The 19,120-nt window shown below is 37.2% G+C and overlaps 1 protein-coding gene across 5 annotated transcripts in view; it reads left to right on the top strand.

The window, feature by feature from the left end:
- Positions 1-19,120, top strand: part of LOC145988841 (intermembrane lipid transfer protein VPS13A-like) — a 231,550-nt gene that overhangs the window by 154,788 nt on the left and 57,642 nt on the right. For all 5 annotated transcript variants that reach the window (XM_083124072.1, XM_083124071.1, XM_083124068.1 and 2 more), the window contains 3 exons: positions 2,196-2,369; positions 2,857-3,039; positions 9,869-10,048. In XM_083124072.1, the coding sequence (XP_082980198.1) occupies positions 2,196-2,369; positions 2,857-3,039; positions 9,869-10,048 (537 nt within the window). The remainder of the gene's footprint in view (positions 1-2,195; positions 2,370-2,856; positions 3,040-9,868; positions 10,049-19,120) is intronic.

The raw sequence follows: 19,120 nt of genomic DNA, 5'->3' as shown, positions 1-19,120 counted from the left end.
CCGACCCTCGGTGGCGCTGTGTCAAATTAGATGCCCCGAAGCACTTACGGTTGCGCTTCTTATTAGATGCACTGGGCCATAGGCAGCGCTTGCTGTTAGCGATCCTGGGCTATTCCCCTTTTGGTCGTTACATAGGAGGTGGCGCTATTGTCAGTTTAGATGCCCCTAATCTTTCTATAAGTATAGCTTGTGAAGCGGAGAAAGCGAGGACATATGTGTAATAAATAAGATTACGCTTTAAAAGGAAAGACAATAAATTAGAAGAAAGAAAAGAAGAATAAGCCTTCTCAAAAATTAGAAGAAGAAAAGAAGAAGAAGAAGCCTTTTCCTAAATAGGAAAGAAGAAGAAGTCTTTTCAAAAATAGAAGAAAGAAAAGAAGAATAAGCCTTCTCCAAAATTAGAAAGAAGAAAAGAAGAAGAAGCCTTTTCCTAAATAGAAAGAAGAAAAGAAGAAGAAGTCTTTTCCAAAAATAGAAAGAAGAAAAAGTCTTTTCCAAAAATAGAAAGAAGAAGAAGTATTTTCCCAGATCAAAGATAGGAAGGAAGAAGAAGCTTTTTCCCAGAAATTACGAGAAGAAAGAAGAAGATGATTTCCATTTCAATTATTCATATATGTATAAGAAGAATATAACTGACGTAAATTTGGAATCAGCATATATATATATTTCAATGTATATACAAGCTTCGCTATATATTTTCTCTGTATTGTGTATAGTTTTCAGATTATAGATCCGCATTTAACTATATCCTCTTGGCTATAAAACGCTTTCTTATTTGGAATTCTCGAATAAAGAACCTATCCCCTAAGATTAAGATATCTGTAGGCATGGTATAAATAACATTTAAGTGCGTACCCCAAGGGTGTAGCATAGTGGCGCCCATAACGTGGAGCCTTACTTTAACTTACCCACGAAAGAGATGTAGCAATAGATAACATACAGGGAGATAAAGGGTGTTTCATAATTCCCCTCCGGGATTTCAGAAGTCGGTTGCTCAGAGGCCAACTCACCTACATGGATGAGAGCATGTCAGTGAAGAGAGTAAATATCCAAGTTTTAAACCCATCTTATAAATATTCAATATATATCTTTCCTTGGTGACTCAACAGATGTAAATTCTGTAAGCATGCTCGTATGTGGCCCAAAGTCTCAGGTGACGGTCTACCTGTTCCTTTTACTTCTATCGAGTCACCAAGGGAGGACATATCAAACATTTGTGAGGTGCATTAAAAATTTGGATACTTATTCTCTTCACTGACACGCTATCATCCCCATGGGTGAGTTGGCCTCTGAGCAACAGACTTCTGAAATCTCAGAGGGAATTATGAATTATGAAACACCTTGTATCCCAGCTTCTAGCCTATAAAGAGCTGAGAGGTCAGATTATAAGAAGCTAATAGTATAAATATTACACAAATCCCTTTACACAGATCACGAGGTGCAAATAACGGAATAAGCCTTCTTTCAGTCAGGTTCTGATTGTGGCATGAATTAGCCTTTTCACACTGCCAAGTTCAAGTTGGGTGCCTAATTGCAGAGGGATAAGTCAGCCGACCCATGAGGCTCTGATACCAGAGAGAGAGAGAGAGAGAGGGGGGGGGGGTAGGTGGGCATGGGCCCATTGACAATAACTGAGTATTCCCCTAAGGGTTTCCCATATTCATAGCTATTGAAGTATGTGGAAAAATAATTGCCATGATTCATGTTCAGACTGAAGACATGCACTCGTTAGGACTTGACATGACGTAAACCTCAAAGGTTTTATTTCTTCAGAATATTTTTGCCAGATTGGTCCAGTTGGTAGGATGCCTGACTGCCATGTGGGAGACCTGGTTCAATTCCCAGGGTGGGTGATTTCAGGTGGGATTCACCCAAACTGTGGGTAGAGGGAGTAAAGGTGGCAGGAGCATGGTGCTCATCACATCACCCCCAGAGATAACCTGGATTGTGAATGTGTGGGGCCCAATTTCTACCCCCCCCCCTCTCCATGCCTTCATGGCATAATGAATTGTGCAGACGTAGTGTCATCTTTACCAGTAAAACCTGATATTCTGGAAGAAGGCTCTCTCTGTGGAGGAACAAGCACCTAAGTTAAACGCTGTTTTGTTATACAAATGTTAAATAAATATTATATTTGTACTGGTCATAGTGCAAGAGTGTCATTTACTTTATTTTTGCTTGTGCTTGATTTCCAGGATGGGTATGGACAAGAGCGAGTTAGTTTCCACACAGTGAAGCAATCCAATGTCTCAACCAGCACTTCTGTTTCTTCCAAATTTACTTTGAAGAAGAATTCTCCAAAGTCCCCCGTGCATGATGGAAGCAGCAGCAGTGATGACAGCGAATCTGATGAAGCACAGAAACCGCAGGTATGGAACATAGATTTTTCCTTTCCCAGTGCATATTTGTAGGATGGAAATTTGGGTTGACCTATAACAGCATATTTTCTTATTGGTACTTTATAAATTTGTAACACCTGGAGTGGTTAATTTTTTTTCTAATATGGATGGACCGATATGGAAGTTTTGCTGATACTGACAAGTTCTTGATATAACAGATACTGAGAGCCTATCAGATATAAAATTGCAAATTTATTGGTTTGGTTAATTTTACTTCACTTTTCTGACACTTTTGGCTAATTGCAGAGATGAGGATGAGTGATGATATGATGAAATTGATGAAGGAACACACAAAACATCCACGCCCAGGCTGGGATTCGAACTTGGAACTCACGGCATTGTAGTTAGCATGCTGTGCTAACCACTCTGCCATGGAGGCCAGCATAAAATTGTATGGTCTAATTAAAGTATTCCCGTGTTCACCGTATGAGAATTAATGAACATTATTATTTTTCAGTTAATAAAGAAGACTAGGAAGGACAAGGTCACTGTGTACTGGGTGAGCTACTTGGAGAACCAACAGAGGGTGCTGCTCTTCACCCAGGACGAGAGGATGGCAGCCCAAGCAAGGAGCAGAATTGATGCAGAGAAGTGCAACACTGAACTCTTTCTTTCCTTGAATGGAGTGGGCCTGTCCCTTGTAAGTATTGGTTCCACAATTCTGTTATTCTAATTCTGTCTTTAAAGGCCAAATTCATTTAGGGGAATTTTGCCTATGATGGCCATCCACAAGTTTCCACCTTCCAACCAGATCTCTCATGCTTTTTTGTCAGCATGTACAATACATAGAGAGACTATAGGATGGAGCCCCGATTTTATGATGCTAGATTTTATATTTTCCCACATTATTCATTCAATATGGATGGTCCAAACATACAAGAGTATTGTAAAACTTTTCCCGTTTTGACATTTTCATGCATTTTAAACTTTGTGCCCGAAAAACATAACATCAAGTTTCCTATGTATTTCTTTTGCAAAGTACATGTGTAGTATGCAGTTTCTTTTCTCAGGCAAATACACTCTCCTGGCTGCATACATAAATTTAGTAAGTGAATGAGCCGTGCAGATTTATCATGAAGCATTTGCAGTTTCACATTGAAGTTTTGGAATATCGGCTTGAACCTGGCAACAGTTAAAGTTCTTCAGGATATTGTTTAAATTAATACATAAATATTTATTTGCAATCATACTACATCAACATACCAGAGTTTTGCTTTAAAATAGTCAAATAATTATGTTGAAATACTAAAATAGATATAATTTAATCACAAAGAGAAACATTTTTTCTTTCATACAATACTGGTGCAAAATAACTGAAAACGAAAACTTTGAATTGTGTAAGATTTTGAAAATATTTAGACTGTGAAGGTTTTCCATTGCATTTTTGAAGACCGTGCATGATACCTCAACTGGTATGTATTATAGAATAAATTGTAGTGATACTGTAAGTATTAGCTGACATTGATAGATTGTCATCAGTATTGACCCAGCCCTAGAATTTATTAGTAAATGCAAACATTTCTTAACAGTATATTCCTTATTTAATAATAACCAATTTATCAAATCCCAGTGTTGCCTTAGGTGAGAGTTCGTTAGGCTTAACCATGGCATTGTCACTTTCCAATTCGGTTGGCTCGAAGGGTGGAAGACCTGACCCCTGTCCTGGCCCTCTCTAGCTAGAGTAAAGCCAACTCCCCAGCTAGGGAACCCACCGAAGCCCGTCACGTAGACAGTGCGAGGAAGAGGCCAGGCGGAACCAGGTTGGCACCCGGGGGGTGGGTAGCAGACTCTCATCCCTTTTAACGTGTCATTGTGGTCACAAAAATTTAGTAATATGATGATAGTTTTTAATGTGTGTCTGTTGAGAGACTAAGATGGATATTAAGAATTTTAAGACTGTCTATGTGCCATGTATAAAGTCGTAGATTTCAAAGGACAGGATGAACTCAGATAAAAGTAACAAAAGACAAAGATCTAATTCAGAAAAATCCACCCTTAATATCCCAGCGAGTAGAAGAAGACTGGGAGAAATGGAAGAGCGTGCAGAAGAAAACCAAGGAAATGGTAGTCATGAAGAAGATACACAGAGTGAGAGGAAAGTGGACACATAAAGGTTCTATATAGGTGAATTTCATGCTGGTATAGCAAGAGAAAAAGTATCTGTCCCAACAAAAATGCTGCTAACAGAAATAGTCGGTAAAATATCTTCTTCATATGAGAACCTCAAATCAGAAAATGACACTCTACGTGCGGTAAATGGAGAACTCCAAGGCATGATCACTTTTCTAAAAGAAGAGCTACGAGCTACAAGGGAATCTAAAAGAGATAGCCCTGAAAATGAGAATATCACATACGCCGACAAATTGAAACAGATTCCGACAAATGCTGAAATACCAAGATCATCAAGACAGGTAAGAACAAATATGTTTGTAAAAGCAAAAGATAAGAATCCAGAAGACATCAAGAGAATCTTACTGAGAAAATAAACCCATCATGATATAAGATAAGAATTACAGACATGAGATATGCTAATGAATTGCTCATTGTAGAGTTTGTTTCCAGTGAGGAATTGCAGACAATTAAAAACAACGAAACACTGCAGGCTGAAGGGCTCCAAATGGAAGTAACAAAAAAGAAGAATCCGCAAGTAGTGTTATATGATGTTCCAAAAGCATATACTGATGAAAACTTAAAGAAAGACATCTTCCATCTGAATCTTGAAGATATTATGACTGAAGAAGAGATGAAGAGCAACTTAAAAATAGCCTTCAGAATGGTAAGAAGAAGTGAATTTGCCTCACACGTTGTGCTTGAGACAACTCCAATCATGAGAAACATCTTAATAAAGAAAGACAGATTATATCTGCCATTCAAAGTCATAAGACTGAAGGACTATATTTCAGTCGCAAAATGCTTCAAATGTAATGACTTAGGTCATATAAGCAAGTACTGCAGAAACGGCAGAACTTGCAGGAAATGCGGGGAGCCACATAAGGAACAAGACTGTAACTTAACCAACACCAGATTATGTATACCTTGCAAAATGCGGAAAAGGAACTGTGTCAGACATGCTTGGCCAACGTACCAAGACCTTTTAGATAGAACCATATCAAAAATAAACTGGATAGTTCAACCAATACAATAATGAGTAATTCCATCAAACGAATAAGAATTATACAGCATAATGCTCAAGGGGCAAAGCTAGCAATGCAAGAAATAATACATTACATAATCAATAACAACATTGACATAGCTATGATACAAGAGCCATATCATCAAAAGAGAGAACTCATTGGAATCCCACTATCAATCCGATGTTTCACCTGCTCAAAGGTGTCAAAAGTAGCTACACTAATAGTAAATAAGGATATACAAGTAACTTGGATCAAATCTCATTCAACGTCATATTGTATGGTGGTAGAAGCGGAACTTGGTCAAAAATCTTGGACACTAATCAATGTCTACTGTCAATTTCAAGACAGAATTGCACCTTATATCCAGTTGATGGATAGAGCCATCACTGGCCGAGGAAACCAAGACTCAAATTTAATAATATGTACTGATGCCAACGCAAAATCACCACTGTGGTTTAGTGACGAACTAGACGACAGAGGTAGAGAATTGGAAGACCTTATATCCAGCAGAAATTTCTGCGTAGTAAATAGAAAATCTAGGATACCAAGATTCAGCAACACTACTGGAGCTAAGTCAAATATAGACGTGACTTTGGTAAACTATAAAGGGTGGCTGTCAGTGGACGGCTGGTGGGTCAACGATCTAACTACAAGTGACCACAATGTGATAGGCTGGTATGTATCTCTCAGTAAAGACAGTACACAAACTATTCCAGTGACTAACATCAAAAGAAACTGGAACAAAGAAGAACAGGACCTATTAAGATTGGAGGTCAAGAAGCTACTGGAAAGAGAACCCGTATCAAGCAATAACAGTTTAGACGAAAATGTCAAAATATTAACATCTGCATTAACAAACTGTAGTCAGCTTATTCACAAGACAACAGCCAAAGAAGAAAATGCAGATATGGCCTGTATATATCTTGAAAAGAAAAACAACAACAAAGAGGCTGAGGAAACAATACCAAAAAGCTGTAAATCCAACGTTAAAGCAATTCTACCTCGAGAAATACAGAAGATCCAAATGGATATATTCTGATTTACTAAAGCAATTTAAAATAAAGACTTGGGCAAGGCTTGTCCAGAGCAAGATTCCAGACGATCCGTGGGGTATCCCATACAAAGTAACAACTGGAAAGTTAAAACAAGCCTTTGTACCGACAACGTTAAAATGTCCTGACAACTCACACTACTAATTGGAAAGATACAATACAGTATCTAATGGATACAGTACTGTCATTATATGATACTAAGAAGGATACACAAAGCCAGAGCAATATTAGACAACATCAAAACGAGACATGTGTGAATGATACATTGGTCTTCCCATTTGCAAAAGAAGAAATTGCCATTGCAATAGACAAGTTAAAATGCAAGAAGGCTCCTGGGCCAGATGGCCTGGTAAATGAGGTAATGAAAATTACCAAAAACAAACTTCTCGTAAGTCTACAATATATATCTACAACCAGAGTTTGGCATTGAGAAAATTCCCCAAGACATGGAAACTAGCAAACTTATGTATCATCCTGAAGGATAAGAAGAAAGATCCAGGAGAACCACGATCCTACAGACCTATCTGTCTTCTGGATAACTTAGGAAAGATTTTGGAAAAGCTTATCATAAAATTAAAAGAAAGATCTCTGATCAGACAATCAGATAAACAATATGGGTTTACCCAAGGACGATCAACAGAGGATGCTATTCAACAAGTGATAAACCACATCCAAGGGAATCCCAACAAATATGTATTGGCCATCACATTGGACATTAGCGGTGCTTTTGATAATGTATGGTGGCCTTTCATTTTGAAAGTACTAAAAGACAATCGAATACAAAAACCACTGTATGAGTTAATACGGGATTATCTGAAGGACAGATGTGTCCAGTATAAAGGATCGGCACAATCCGTAATAAGGGAAGTTAATAAAGGATGCCCACAGGGCTCAGTTTTGGGCCCAATCCTTTGGAACTAAACTTTGGAACCTCTATTGAATGACTTAGAAAAATCAAGCGATGTAGCTGAAGGAACGGCATTTGCGGATGACATTCTCATACTAATAAATGCTAATAACTGCAGAGAAATAGAGAGAAGAGCAAGCACGGCACTGGAATTAGTAAAGAAATGGAAGCGGATTTCAAAAGAAAAATCTAAACACTTGCTACTTAAAGGAAAACTCATGAGACCTGTAATAATCAAGGGACCAAATCTTGTTATTAAGAAATCACCAAATATTAAATATCTTGGAGTGACTCTGGAGTCTCAATTGAAACTCAGACTACACATAAAAGAAGTATTAGGAAAAGCTAAGACAACACTTCATAACATCCTGAGTATGGGAAATATAGCATATAAACTCCCTTTGGAAATTCCTTTAATATACTACAGAGCCGACTTTCTTTCTGTAGTATGTTACTCTGCCTCGATGTGGGCACATCTAACACACCAAAGACAGATAATTGACAGTTTAAGATCAACTCAACGCAATGTTTTAATGAGAATACTCGGTGCATTCCGCACCACATCAACTGCTTCTACAATTGCCATCGCCAGAGTGCTTCCTTTAGACTTAGAAGTAAGACGTTGTGCAGTCAGATACTGGTGGAAGAAGCGTCAGTATGGAAAAGTTGAAGATCTACTGGGAATACAAGTAAACTCCATCAAGGAAGCAGACCATCATTTGTGGAACCTTTGGCAAGAAGAATGGAGCCAGTTAGAAGTTTCAGCGCATAGTAGAAGATACCTCCAAGATGTGAGGGAGAGATTAAGACATCGATTCTTTAAACCAACTAAAGGGATGGTTCATCTAATCACGGGCCATGGACCCTACAAGAGTTACCTCAAAAGGTTTAATCTAGAAAAAGACGAGATATGCCTGACTTGTGAAGTCAGGGACAGGCCAGAGCTTGCTGTGGTTAGCTGTAAAAAACGAGAAAGTAGTGAGATCCAAAGATTAAGGATGGGGTTACAGGAAGAAACCCTAGAACAAGATATCTGGAGACTCGGAAGTTTTAAAAAGATCAACAAACTAACAGAGATGATCTCCATTCAAGAGAGATTAAACTACAAGCCTGGACTTCGAGAAACAAGAGAAGTAAATATAATCCAGACACAACAGGAAATAAAAAGAAGCAGTAGACTAAGCTCCAAAAGTACAGCACCTGTAAAGCAAGAATCAGATGAACAAAGCCAACTTCAGAAAGAGGTAAGATATTATGAAAAGGGCCCAACAGCCCTGAATAGAAGAAGTTTTTATATTAAGACCCTGAGAGGAAAAGATACCCAGAAGATCTGGTTTAATTCTTGAACATTAAGTATTAAATGTTGAGTTCTGATAAATGGACCAAAAATCAGACTTAACCGTGTCGTGAATTGTAAGGGCATGACCCTATATCCTCAAGTTTATAAAAGAGACAATAGTGCAGTGAAGTCAAGTGATAGAACGTGATGAAATGGATTGAACAATGTTGGACCAACATTTAGAGATTGAAAACTACAAGAATAATAACATCAATATGGAATCCCACAAGAAGACCAAGAGAAGCTAAGAAGGATGACTAAGGGAGGAAGTCAAGAAGATAGCTGAATGAAGAAGACCATTCAATGGAAACAAGAAGAAGAAGCCAGGGAACTCCCAACTAGTTCAGGGTAGTCCCAACCATAAGTTACTCCTGCTACTTCAGGAGGATGCAAGTTCTAAGGACCGAATTATATGTCTATAATATTTACTTCTTGTACTAACTTATCCCTCCTATACTGAGAGGTCAAAGGGTCCATGGACCCGATCATCAATCGCTGTATCAGCATTTACATTCTTCCATGGAATCATATGAACCATTAAGATCTAAGGATGTAACACATAATTAAGTATCGTAAAATGGATTATCTTATTCCACCTATCATAATCTATTATAATATACATATATTTATTCTTAAAGTTAATACAAGCTTTAATTTTTAACTAAAACAAGTAAATACACCTTGGTTAAATTCATTATTAGGTGCCAAGGTAATTTTCTCTTCTGCCATTACTGTTATCCTCTTTCTACAGAAATCCTTCCTTAAGGGACACAACCGCTCTTGGTAAGATGAAACAGCTAAGTAGCAAACGATGCTAAGTACGCCAAGAGAGAGGGTGATTAGTGTGAGTGGTGAGAGGAGGCTGGAGGTCCTCGTAATTGTTGCCTTAGGTCACAGCTACCTAGCAAGCTGATTAAATTAAAAGTTGTCAAGTATCTTATTTGAGTTGTAGGTGTGGAAACTTAAACCTATCTTTCCTAATATCTTTGGTAATATATTAAGAAATGGAATGATAACACTTAGTATTTTTATCACAGGCAGTGGAATTCCATGGTCAGTATAAAGAACTCGCTTATATGAGCATCAATGATGGTCCTGCATTGTGGGAAGTTCTGGTTGCACACCGGTGGAAACTTCTAACGCTGGAGTTGGCATCATGGATAGAAGACAAATGGAAACAGGATCAGAAAAAAGCACAGATGAAAGACTATGTACTTGTAAGTATTTCTTAAACTTTTTTTTTACATAAAAAAAGGTAAAAGTAAAACAAGTGAAGCATTGCTCACTTAGGACAGTTGCAGATCCAAAGAATGTGATAAAATTTCTACAAATTTGTATTTTTTTTCCTATATTGCTGCAAAAGTATATTCAAAAATTATTTGAAGCTGTTTTGTGTGAATTCTGGTTTGTTGGGCAACTTATGTTGTTTTGGTAAGCAGCACAGTTACTTTTGTAGAACAACAGTGGGTGACCCATCGAGATTGTTTTAGGTTTCTTGTAGGTCATCACACGTTTCTTAAGGTTCAGTTTTACCTATCAAGATTTGGTCAGCATATTTTTCTTCACTTCCATTCATTATATGATGTATTATATTCTTTCATGTTTCAGGGGAAATAATATGTGGTAATAAAGTAATACACCAGAAACAAATACTTACTCTACCCATGAAAGTGCTTTGATAGGTCTATTAATTTGGTCAGCATTTCACTGTCCACTTGGGAACTTGTTGTGTTGTTCTTATACAGCAGTAGTTTTGCAGATAGATAAATGATTCCAGTAGATTAAATTACACTAGTATGATTTTTTTTTCCTTTGTGCTACCTGAATTCAGGGGATCTGGCATCTGTTTTTCTCTTTATCACATCAAGGATCTATGTAATTCGTAGAAATATAAACTGCATTGAAAATATTACCAATATGAAGAAATGGTTAATATATTTCTACAACCAGCCAGCCTCTGTGGCGGAGTGGTTAGAACAGTGCTCTACAACAACGTCAGTGGTCCAGGGTTCGAATCCAAATTGCGTATGGGTGTTCTTTGTGGTTGTCCTTTCATTAATTTTGTAACGTGGTTGTTGCGTACGTAAGCAAAGATAGCGAAAGTTAATTAAGGAAACGTGCAAAAGGTCCGGGATCAACTATCGTACGTTCGTAGAAACGAATAACAACAAACCAGTTACAAAAGTCACAACAATGTTGAGGTTAATGGCAAGCGTTTATCACTGCCACCTCAGTCTCTATAGAGAACCAATGACAAAAGGGGGTGCACTTGTTTAAATATATGAGGCCCTCCCAAAACACTAAACAAAAACAAAGTACATAATAAACATATTGTCACAGAATGTCGTGGAAAATTTCACACTATGTCGACCTTTCAATATAGATATTGTGTATATTCATGTACGGGTGTGTACCCGGAACCACACACAAGAAAATATGTATACCACTCTGACCAATCAATTCATCTTTTCATTTGACACTAATAAACTCTCATTCTTCATTAACAAGCAAGGTTCCAAAAAAAAAACAAAAAAGAAAAAAAGAAGAGAGAGCAAAATTCATTTGTGACACTAAGTCAGAATTTATTGCGTTAATCTCGCAACGAAGGTTGATTAACGTCCCAACATGAAAACAAGTACATCAAAGCAGTTATTAACGAGAAACCCGTCTTTTAAATCACACAAGATTATTTTCCAAAAATAAATTCAACAATTATTTCTCTCTCCCGTTCACCCCGTATTTTCTTGCATTAGGTCGTTACAATTACGACAACGGACAAGAATAAATTCAACCAACCCATAGAACCATGTAATATCAAATATCATCAACGAGTTAACTTCTCAACAACACATTGCAATAAAAAGCTCTTATTCATTCTTGTAACAATTTGTCCCCTTTTTTTACTTTGGTGCTCTCTTCTTACTTTATTTTAATATTTTCGTGCCAGACAAACATTATCTCTCATTGCATTCTGTCACCTGGTGATACGCAATAATATATTACTCTAACGTACGCCTTGCTCAATTTATTATTAAGAAAATTAGAAATTCTCCTTTACTTTTTTGTATACGACGAATAGTGACGACGACGCATCAGTTCAAACAATTACATGATTAATTCCATTTTGCATAGTTCCAACAACCCGACACTTATATCTTCTTCCTCCCAATTATTCGAACTGGAGATTCAAAGTACTTCAACCCGACGCACTTCACTACATTTGATATGGCGCAAAAGGAAGGATTTGACACAGTACATACCTCAATAGTCCACTCAAAACCATTCCATCTGGTCAATCGAACTCTGCAACTGGAGAATCTAATAGGATTTGGCTTCTTTCTCATACGGTCGTCTCTTCCCTCACATTGGTATTACGAAACTCAACTTTCCTCGCAATCAGGTTTCCATGAAGACGTTCCATAGAAGTAGTGGTAACGTGTGTCCTGTAGAATACGACAAACAGTCTGTGCACACGTCAAACTGGACTCGGAACACGCGTATTTGATTCCTCACAGAAATGTAGTCTTTCCACTACTTAACTCCAAAATCCGAACCTTGCGAGAACAATCCACTTTCGGGTGATTATACGAAGTATGGAGATATAGTCTAAAACGAGCACGTGCAATTAGGATCCAAAAAAAATGCAAGTCTCGTCCAGCGAGACACCGTTCCACATTAATCGCACGTCATGCTCGTTCCTTTTCTCGCTCTTTGTCATGCGAGGACAAGCCTGTTACGTGAGAGTCGGTCGGATCGGAACTGATTCAGCTTACACGTTCGCAAAAGCAGCTCTAGGCAAAGATAGGTAGAGACACCTAGCGGCGACTGGCACAACCAACAAAGCAAGCGAGACGCAAGGCGTACTACGAAGGAGGAAATGTGAGGTCTTTCCTACGCGAAATATGACGTAATACGTCTTTAGTACAAATCGCGCAGGAAAAACGTCACAAACTCCCCCGGCTAACAAATATAAAGGAACTAATATATATGATAACAACAACCATAATTATTTGGCAAGAAAGGCACATGAACTAACCAGACACAAATATACCATTTCGAGAGCACCTAATATCTATATAAGGAAATTCCCCTTAATCAAAGAAGAAATACCCAAATGTATGTGTTTTAATGAAGTATAAGGACACCATATAAATAGAGAACACACATAGCATGTGAGAATATATGCAAACAAGTACCTAAAAATAAATATATATATATATATATCCCACACAAATTGATTAGATTGAGACTAGATTGAATAATAACAAAAACATACACAATGTTGGTAACCAATTGAAACACGATAGATAATAAGATGAATAAATAGTCTATAAAAAATGATTGCGAAAAAGGTGAGCATGAAAAAATCGATTGCAATCGTAATAATGAAATGACCAGACTGGATGAAAAGTGAACATTACAAATAAGAATACTCTTTACCTGAAATATGAGTATATGTGCCATTAAAAAGGCATTACATCAAATTACACATGCAGGTTTCACAATACACTCAATATAAAGATACCTGTTAAACAACACCTGTAAGTAGAAAACGAAGGTCCAAATAAACACTATAATGTGGAGAATTTCTCAAAAAAAAGGAGGAGACGTTTTACAATCAAATTAGTACTCCTAGAGAGTAATATGGTGGTTGTGTTTCCATTTTAATGCGTCACATGATGATTCCAAGATGGCACACTCGATATTTATGTTTCCTCAATAAACATGAAAAATAAACAGAAAAAAGGCGAATTAGAAGAGAATAATGGAAGAGAAGAAAAAAAAGGATAGAAAAGAGGAGAGGAAACGTAAACAGAGGGGAATACAATGAGAAATAGGAGCACCAATTACAATTTGTGATTAAAACAGTCATCCTACATATACACCAAAAATTGCATTAAGTAATATGCACTAAGAAATTATTTACCAATGAAATCATGATTGAGATCTGACAAGAAACAATAGTCAAAAAGACAAAATATTACACATAATCTAATTTACAACATTAAAAAAAAATTAACATAGAAATCCAATATATACCAAAATTGCATAAAATATATATATCTTCAATGTTGTTAAGATTCTAAGTCAAATACCCAAGCAAAATACAAAATCCAAAGTTGTGGTATTCCATGCATTTCTTAGATGCGAGGAACTGAGTCATGAGAAGAGTAACGGGTGGTGGGGGGACGACGTCGGCAATGTGAAGCATAGTGTCCAGGTCGGCAGCAAAAGTTACAGTAGAAAGGTTGAAATGGGCGGGAAGAACTGTGAGGGTTCTGCTCCCGGGCAAATAAGGTAAAAGAAACCGACCCAATCCCATGTAAATGGTCTTGGAAAGGAAGCGACATTATAGTTATCACTTGGCTAGGATATCCAAAATGTCCACAAGGGAATAGCCCGAACAAAAGAGAAGCCAATAGTATCCAAGTGACAAGACAATTGCAAAAGTGCAACCTCAAGATATCCAGTGAGATAATTAGAAACAGTAAACCCAAAAAATTCCTATGTGGCAACACTTTCCCAAAAATTTTTACACGGAAGTAACGCAAAAAAAAAAGGGGGGGGGGTAAAAATTAGCAAAGCAAAAAAAAAAATAGTTATGTAAGGAAAACAGGTATGAACCAGAGGTATCGTAACACCAAAGTTACCAAGAATAGAAATATCAGGAAGGGAAAAAAAATTTTTGCAATATTTCGACTGGATAAGTTAAAAAAAAAAATAACCTGCTCTGGTACCAGGAACTTTGTAACGTGGTTGTTGCGTACGTAAGCAAAGATAGCGAAAGTTAATTAAGGAAACGTGCAAAAGGTCCGGGATCAACTATCGTACGTTCGTAGAAACGAATAACAACAAACCAGTTACAAAAGTCACAACAATGTTGAGGTTAATGGCAAGCGTTTATCACTGCCACCTCAGTCTCTATAGAGAACCAATGACAAAAGGGGGTGCACTTGTTTAAATATATGAGGCCCTCCCAAAACACTAAACAAAAACAAAGTACATAATAAACATATTGTCACAGAATATCGTGGAAAATTTCACACTATGTCGACCTTTCAATATAGATATTGTGTATATTCATGTACGGGTGTGTACCCGGAACCACACACAAGAAAATATGTATACCACTCTGACCAATCAATTCATCTTTTCATTTGACACTAATAAACTCTCATTCTTCATTAACAAGCAAGGTTCCAAAAAAAAAACAAAAAAGAAAAAAAGAAGAGAGAGCAAAATTCATTTGTGACACTAAGTCAGAATTTATTGCGTTAATCTCGCAACGAAGGTTGATTAACGTCCCAACATGAAAACAAGTACATCAAAGCAGTTATTAACGAGAAACCCGTCTTTTAAATCACACAAGATTATTTTCCAAAAATAAATTCAACAATTATTTCTCTCTCCCGTTCACCCCGTATTTTCTTGCATTAGGTCGTTACAATTACGACAACGGACAAGAATAAATTCAACCAACCCATAGAACCATGTAATATCAAATATCATCAACGAGTTAACTTCTCAACAACACATTGCAATAAAAAGCTCTTATTCATTCTTGTAACAATTTGTCCCCTTTTTTTACTTTGGTGCTCTCTTCTTACTTTATTTTAATATTTTCGTGCCAGACAAACATTATCTCTCATTGCATTCTGTCACCTGGTGATACGCAATAATATATTACTCTAACGTACGCCTTGCTCAATTTATTATTAAGAAAATTAGAAATTCTCCTTTACTTTTTTGTATACGACGAATAGTGACGACGACGCATCAGTTCAAACAATTACATGATTAATTCCATTTTGCATAGTTCCAACAACCCGACACTTATATCTTCTTCCTCCCAATTATTCGAACTGGAGATTCAAAGTACTTCAACCCGACGCACTTCACTACATTTGATATGGCGCAAAAGGAAGGATTTGACACAGTACATACCTCAATAGTCCACTCAAAACCATTCCATCTGGTCAATCGAACTCTGCAACTGGAGAATCTAATAGGATTTGGCTTCTTTCTCATACGGTCGTCTCTTCCCTCACATTGGTATTACGAAACTCAACTTTCCTCGCAATCAGGTTTCCATGAAGACGTTCCATAGAAGTAGTGGTAACGTGTGTCCTGTAGAATACGACAAACAGTCTGTGCACACGTCAAACTGGACTCGGAACAAGCGTATTTGATTCCTCACAGAAATGTAGTCTTTCCACTACTTAACTCCAAAATCCGAACCTTGCGAGAACAATCCACTTTCGGGTGATTATACGAAGTATGGAGATATAGTCTAAAACGAGCACGTGCAATTAGGATCCAAAAAAAAATGCAAGTCTCGTCCAGCGAGACACCGTTCCACATTAATCGCACGTCATGCTCGTTCCTTTTCTCGCTCTTTGTCATGCGAGGACAAGCCTGTTACGTGAGAGTCGGTCGGATCGGAACTGATTCAGCTTACACGTTCGCAAAAGCAGCTCTAGGCAAAGATAGGTAGAGACACCTAGCGGCGACTGGCACAACCAACAAAGCAAGCGAGACGCAAGGCGTACTACGAAGGAGGAAATGTGAGGTCTTTCCTATGCAAAATATGACGTAATACGTCTTTAGTACAAATCGCGCAGGAAAAACGTCACAATTTCTAGAGGCACATATTTTTAGTAAATAAAAAAGCAAAATTTCGTTACAAAAACTGAGTCTATTTTGGGTTCAAAAGCGGTAAATAAAATAAAATTTCGGTGTTGTAGTGTTGAATAATCACATCAAAAGTTTTCATGATGAAAGTTGTGCAAATTACTCACAATTATAATAAAAATATATTAATAACTTACGTTTTGCGAGTATCTATGTTGCTTCTACGACGTTTCGGGATGCAACTGCTCCCTTCTTCAGGCTGTTCACTTTTAGGTTATACACAATTCATAATCGCGTCGACCTCTTATTAGGTATAGGATATGGGATTGGTTAATTGTGTGTATTTAAAAACATTAAAAACCTAACACCCATAACAGGTGGACGTCATATTACCACGCTGTTTTCCTATACCTAATAAGAGGTCGACGCTGTTATGAATTGTGTATAACCTAAAAGTGAACAGCCTGAAGAAGGGAGCAGTTGCAACCCGAAACGTTGTAGAAGCAACATAGATACTCGCAAAACGTAAGTTATTAATATATTTTTAATACATCATACATCTATATAAAATGACATTTTGGTTTTAAAATTGTGAATATAATCATAAATTTGATTTAAAAACTGCACTTTTTACACAAGATAAACTTATCCCTTCTAATAGAACATTTACGTAGTTACCAGAGTATTAAGTTTATTCCTGTGTAAACGGGTCCATGAATTGCATAACTCACAGGATACTTCATACTTCAGAAAGTGTTGCGTCGGTATATAAATGGTAAATTTCATGTTTGAGTATATTTCACATTTTGCAGTTCATTTCGCATTATTTCATGACAAAACAGGGTAGGAAAATGCACCTTATACCTTTCAGAAACATGAAAAATGAATATTGCAGCATGTTATTTCATATTTCGTGTTTTCGTCAAAAACGAAATTTGCATGCCTCTATTAATTTCATTATATCATCACTCATCATCATTATTGTGATTAGGCAAAAGGGGCAGAAAAGCTACCCTCATTAAGAAAAATCAAATATTTACACAACTGTTGTATTAAGAACACTAATGGCCTCTACAGCAATGTAGTGGCTAATGCTGATGCTTTGTAGTCAATAAGTCTTAGTTTGGATACCCAGTGAAATAAAATTGCATAGTGTTTCAAAACCTACTCCAAATGTAGTTCCAGTCCACACCAGTATCTGTGATTTGTCATGTGGGGAAAAAAGGAAAGAAAGCATCATGGAAGGGTTAAAGCATGGCTAAATAATTAAAACTATTTTAAACCATGTTTTAACCATTCCATGGCTCTTTTCTTCCATCCCTGAAGCAGGACCAAAGACGATCAGAAAATTTGGAGTATGAAACAAGATATGTGTTGTGATTTTATCTTCTTTTTAATATGTTGTTGACACATGGCATGAAATACCAACTCTTTTTTTTTTAAAGTTATGTATTATCTTGTCTTTGTTCTTATTAAAGGTTCGCATAAGCACTTTTTGTTGATGCAAAATAATCTAACACCGTTATTTTTAGTGGTTTTTATTTTATTTTATCTGCGACGTTTCATTCTGGTTACCCAGAACTTTTTCCCAGCAGCCTTCAAGCCACCAATGAGCATCGAGAAATGGTTTAATGAATAGAAAGGAGAGAAGGAGAGCATCAATGATAGAATTAAAGAACATAGGAGAGACATTAAAGGGGAAGATCCAAGAACAGCATTGAGTGATCATATGTTGACATATGGGCACAGGATTAAGAAAGTACAAATGAAGGAGAGAGAAATAGAGAGGAAAGTGACAGAGACAAAGCACATATGCATAAAAAGGGGAGAAAAATGAACAAAAACGAAGGGGAAATTGGAATGAAATGGGTGGAACCGATAAAAAAGCATGTGGAAAGCAATTTGGTTAAGTTTCCAGAGCCACCTTCTCTTTTCTGCACAAAAATGGAAGATTTCAACTTGCCAGATGAGTTAAATGAAGGGAAGGTCAGTGCCACCAGAAAAAGGAGGGGAGGGAAGACAAGAAGAGTAGGTTACAGGATGGAGGGGAGGGGGAGAAACAGCCAGCTATGACACCTGCAAGGTGGTAAAACCAAGGTGCACAAGAACTCTTCCTTAGAAGTGTAGAGTGACTAGCCATGTGAGGTTGTGTTGTATGTATATCTTAGTGTAGCTTGAAAAACTTCTGGGAAACGAGAACAAATCGTCGCAGATAAAATAAAATAAAACCACTAAAAATAACTGTGTTAGATTATTTTGCATCTTGTCTTGTCTTATTTATTCAAGAGATTGATATAGTTCTTGTTACAAGCAGTGATGTCTCTCAAACTTCTTGTTTGTATCATCAGACCCAACAGAGTTCAATTAGATCTGCCACCTTCCATGGCAGAGTGGTTAGCACAGCATGCTACGATGGCCTGAACATGGGTGTTCTTTGTGAGTGTTGCTTCATCAATTTCTTCATATCATCACTCATCCTCATCTTCGTGATTAGCCAAAAGTGGCAGAAAAGCGAAATAAAATAAGCCAAATAAATCAATCAATTAGTTCCAAGAAATCAGCCATCCAGCACAAGATGTGACAATATCCTATGCCACATTGACATACTAACTATGTATCATGCAATCATGATGCCTGATTCTAAAATTACCACATAT

The sequence above is a fragment of the Lepisma saccharinum genome, chromosome 6, assembly GCF_977018435.1.
Source record: "Lepisma saccharinum chromosome 6, izLepSacc3.1, whole genome shotgun sequence".
NCBI classification, from domain to species: Eukaryota; Metazoa; Arthropoda; class Insecta; order Zygentoma; family Lepismatidae; genus Lepisma; species Lepisma saccharinum.
This window is presented reverse-complemented; position numbering and strand designations above follow the sequence as displayed.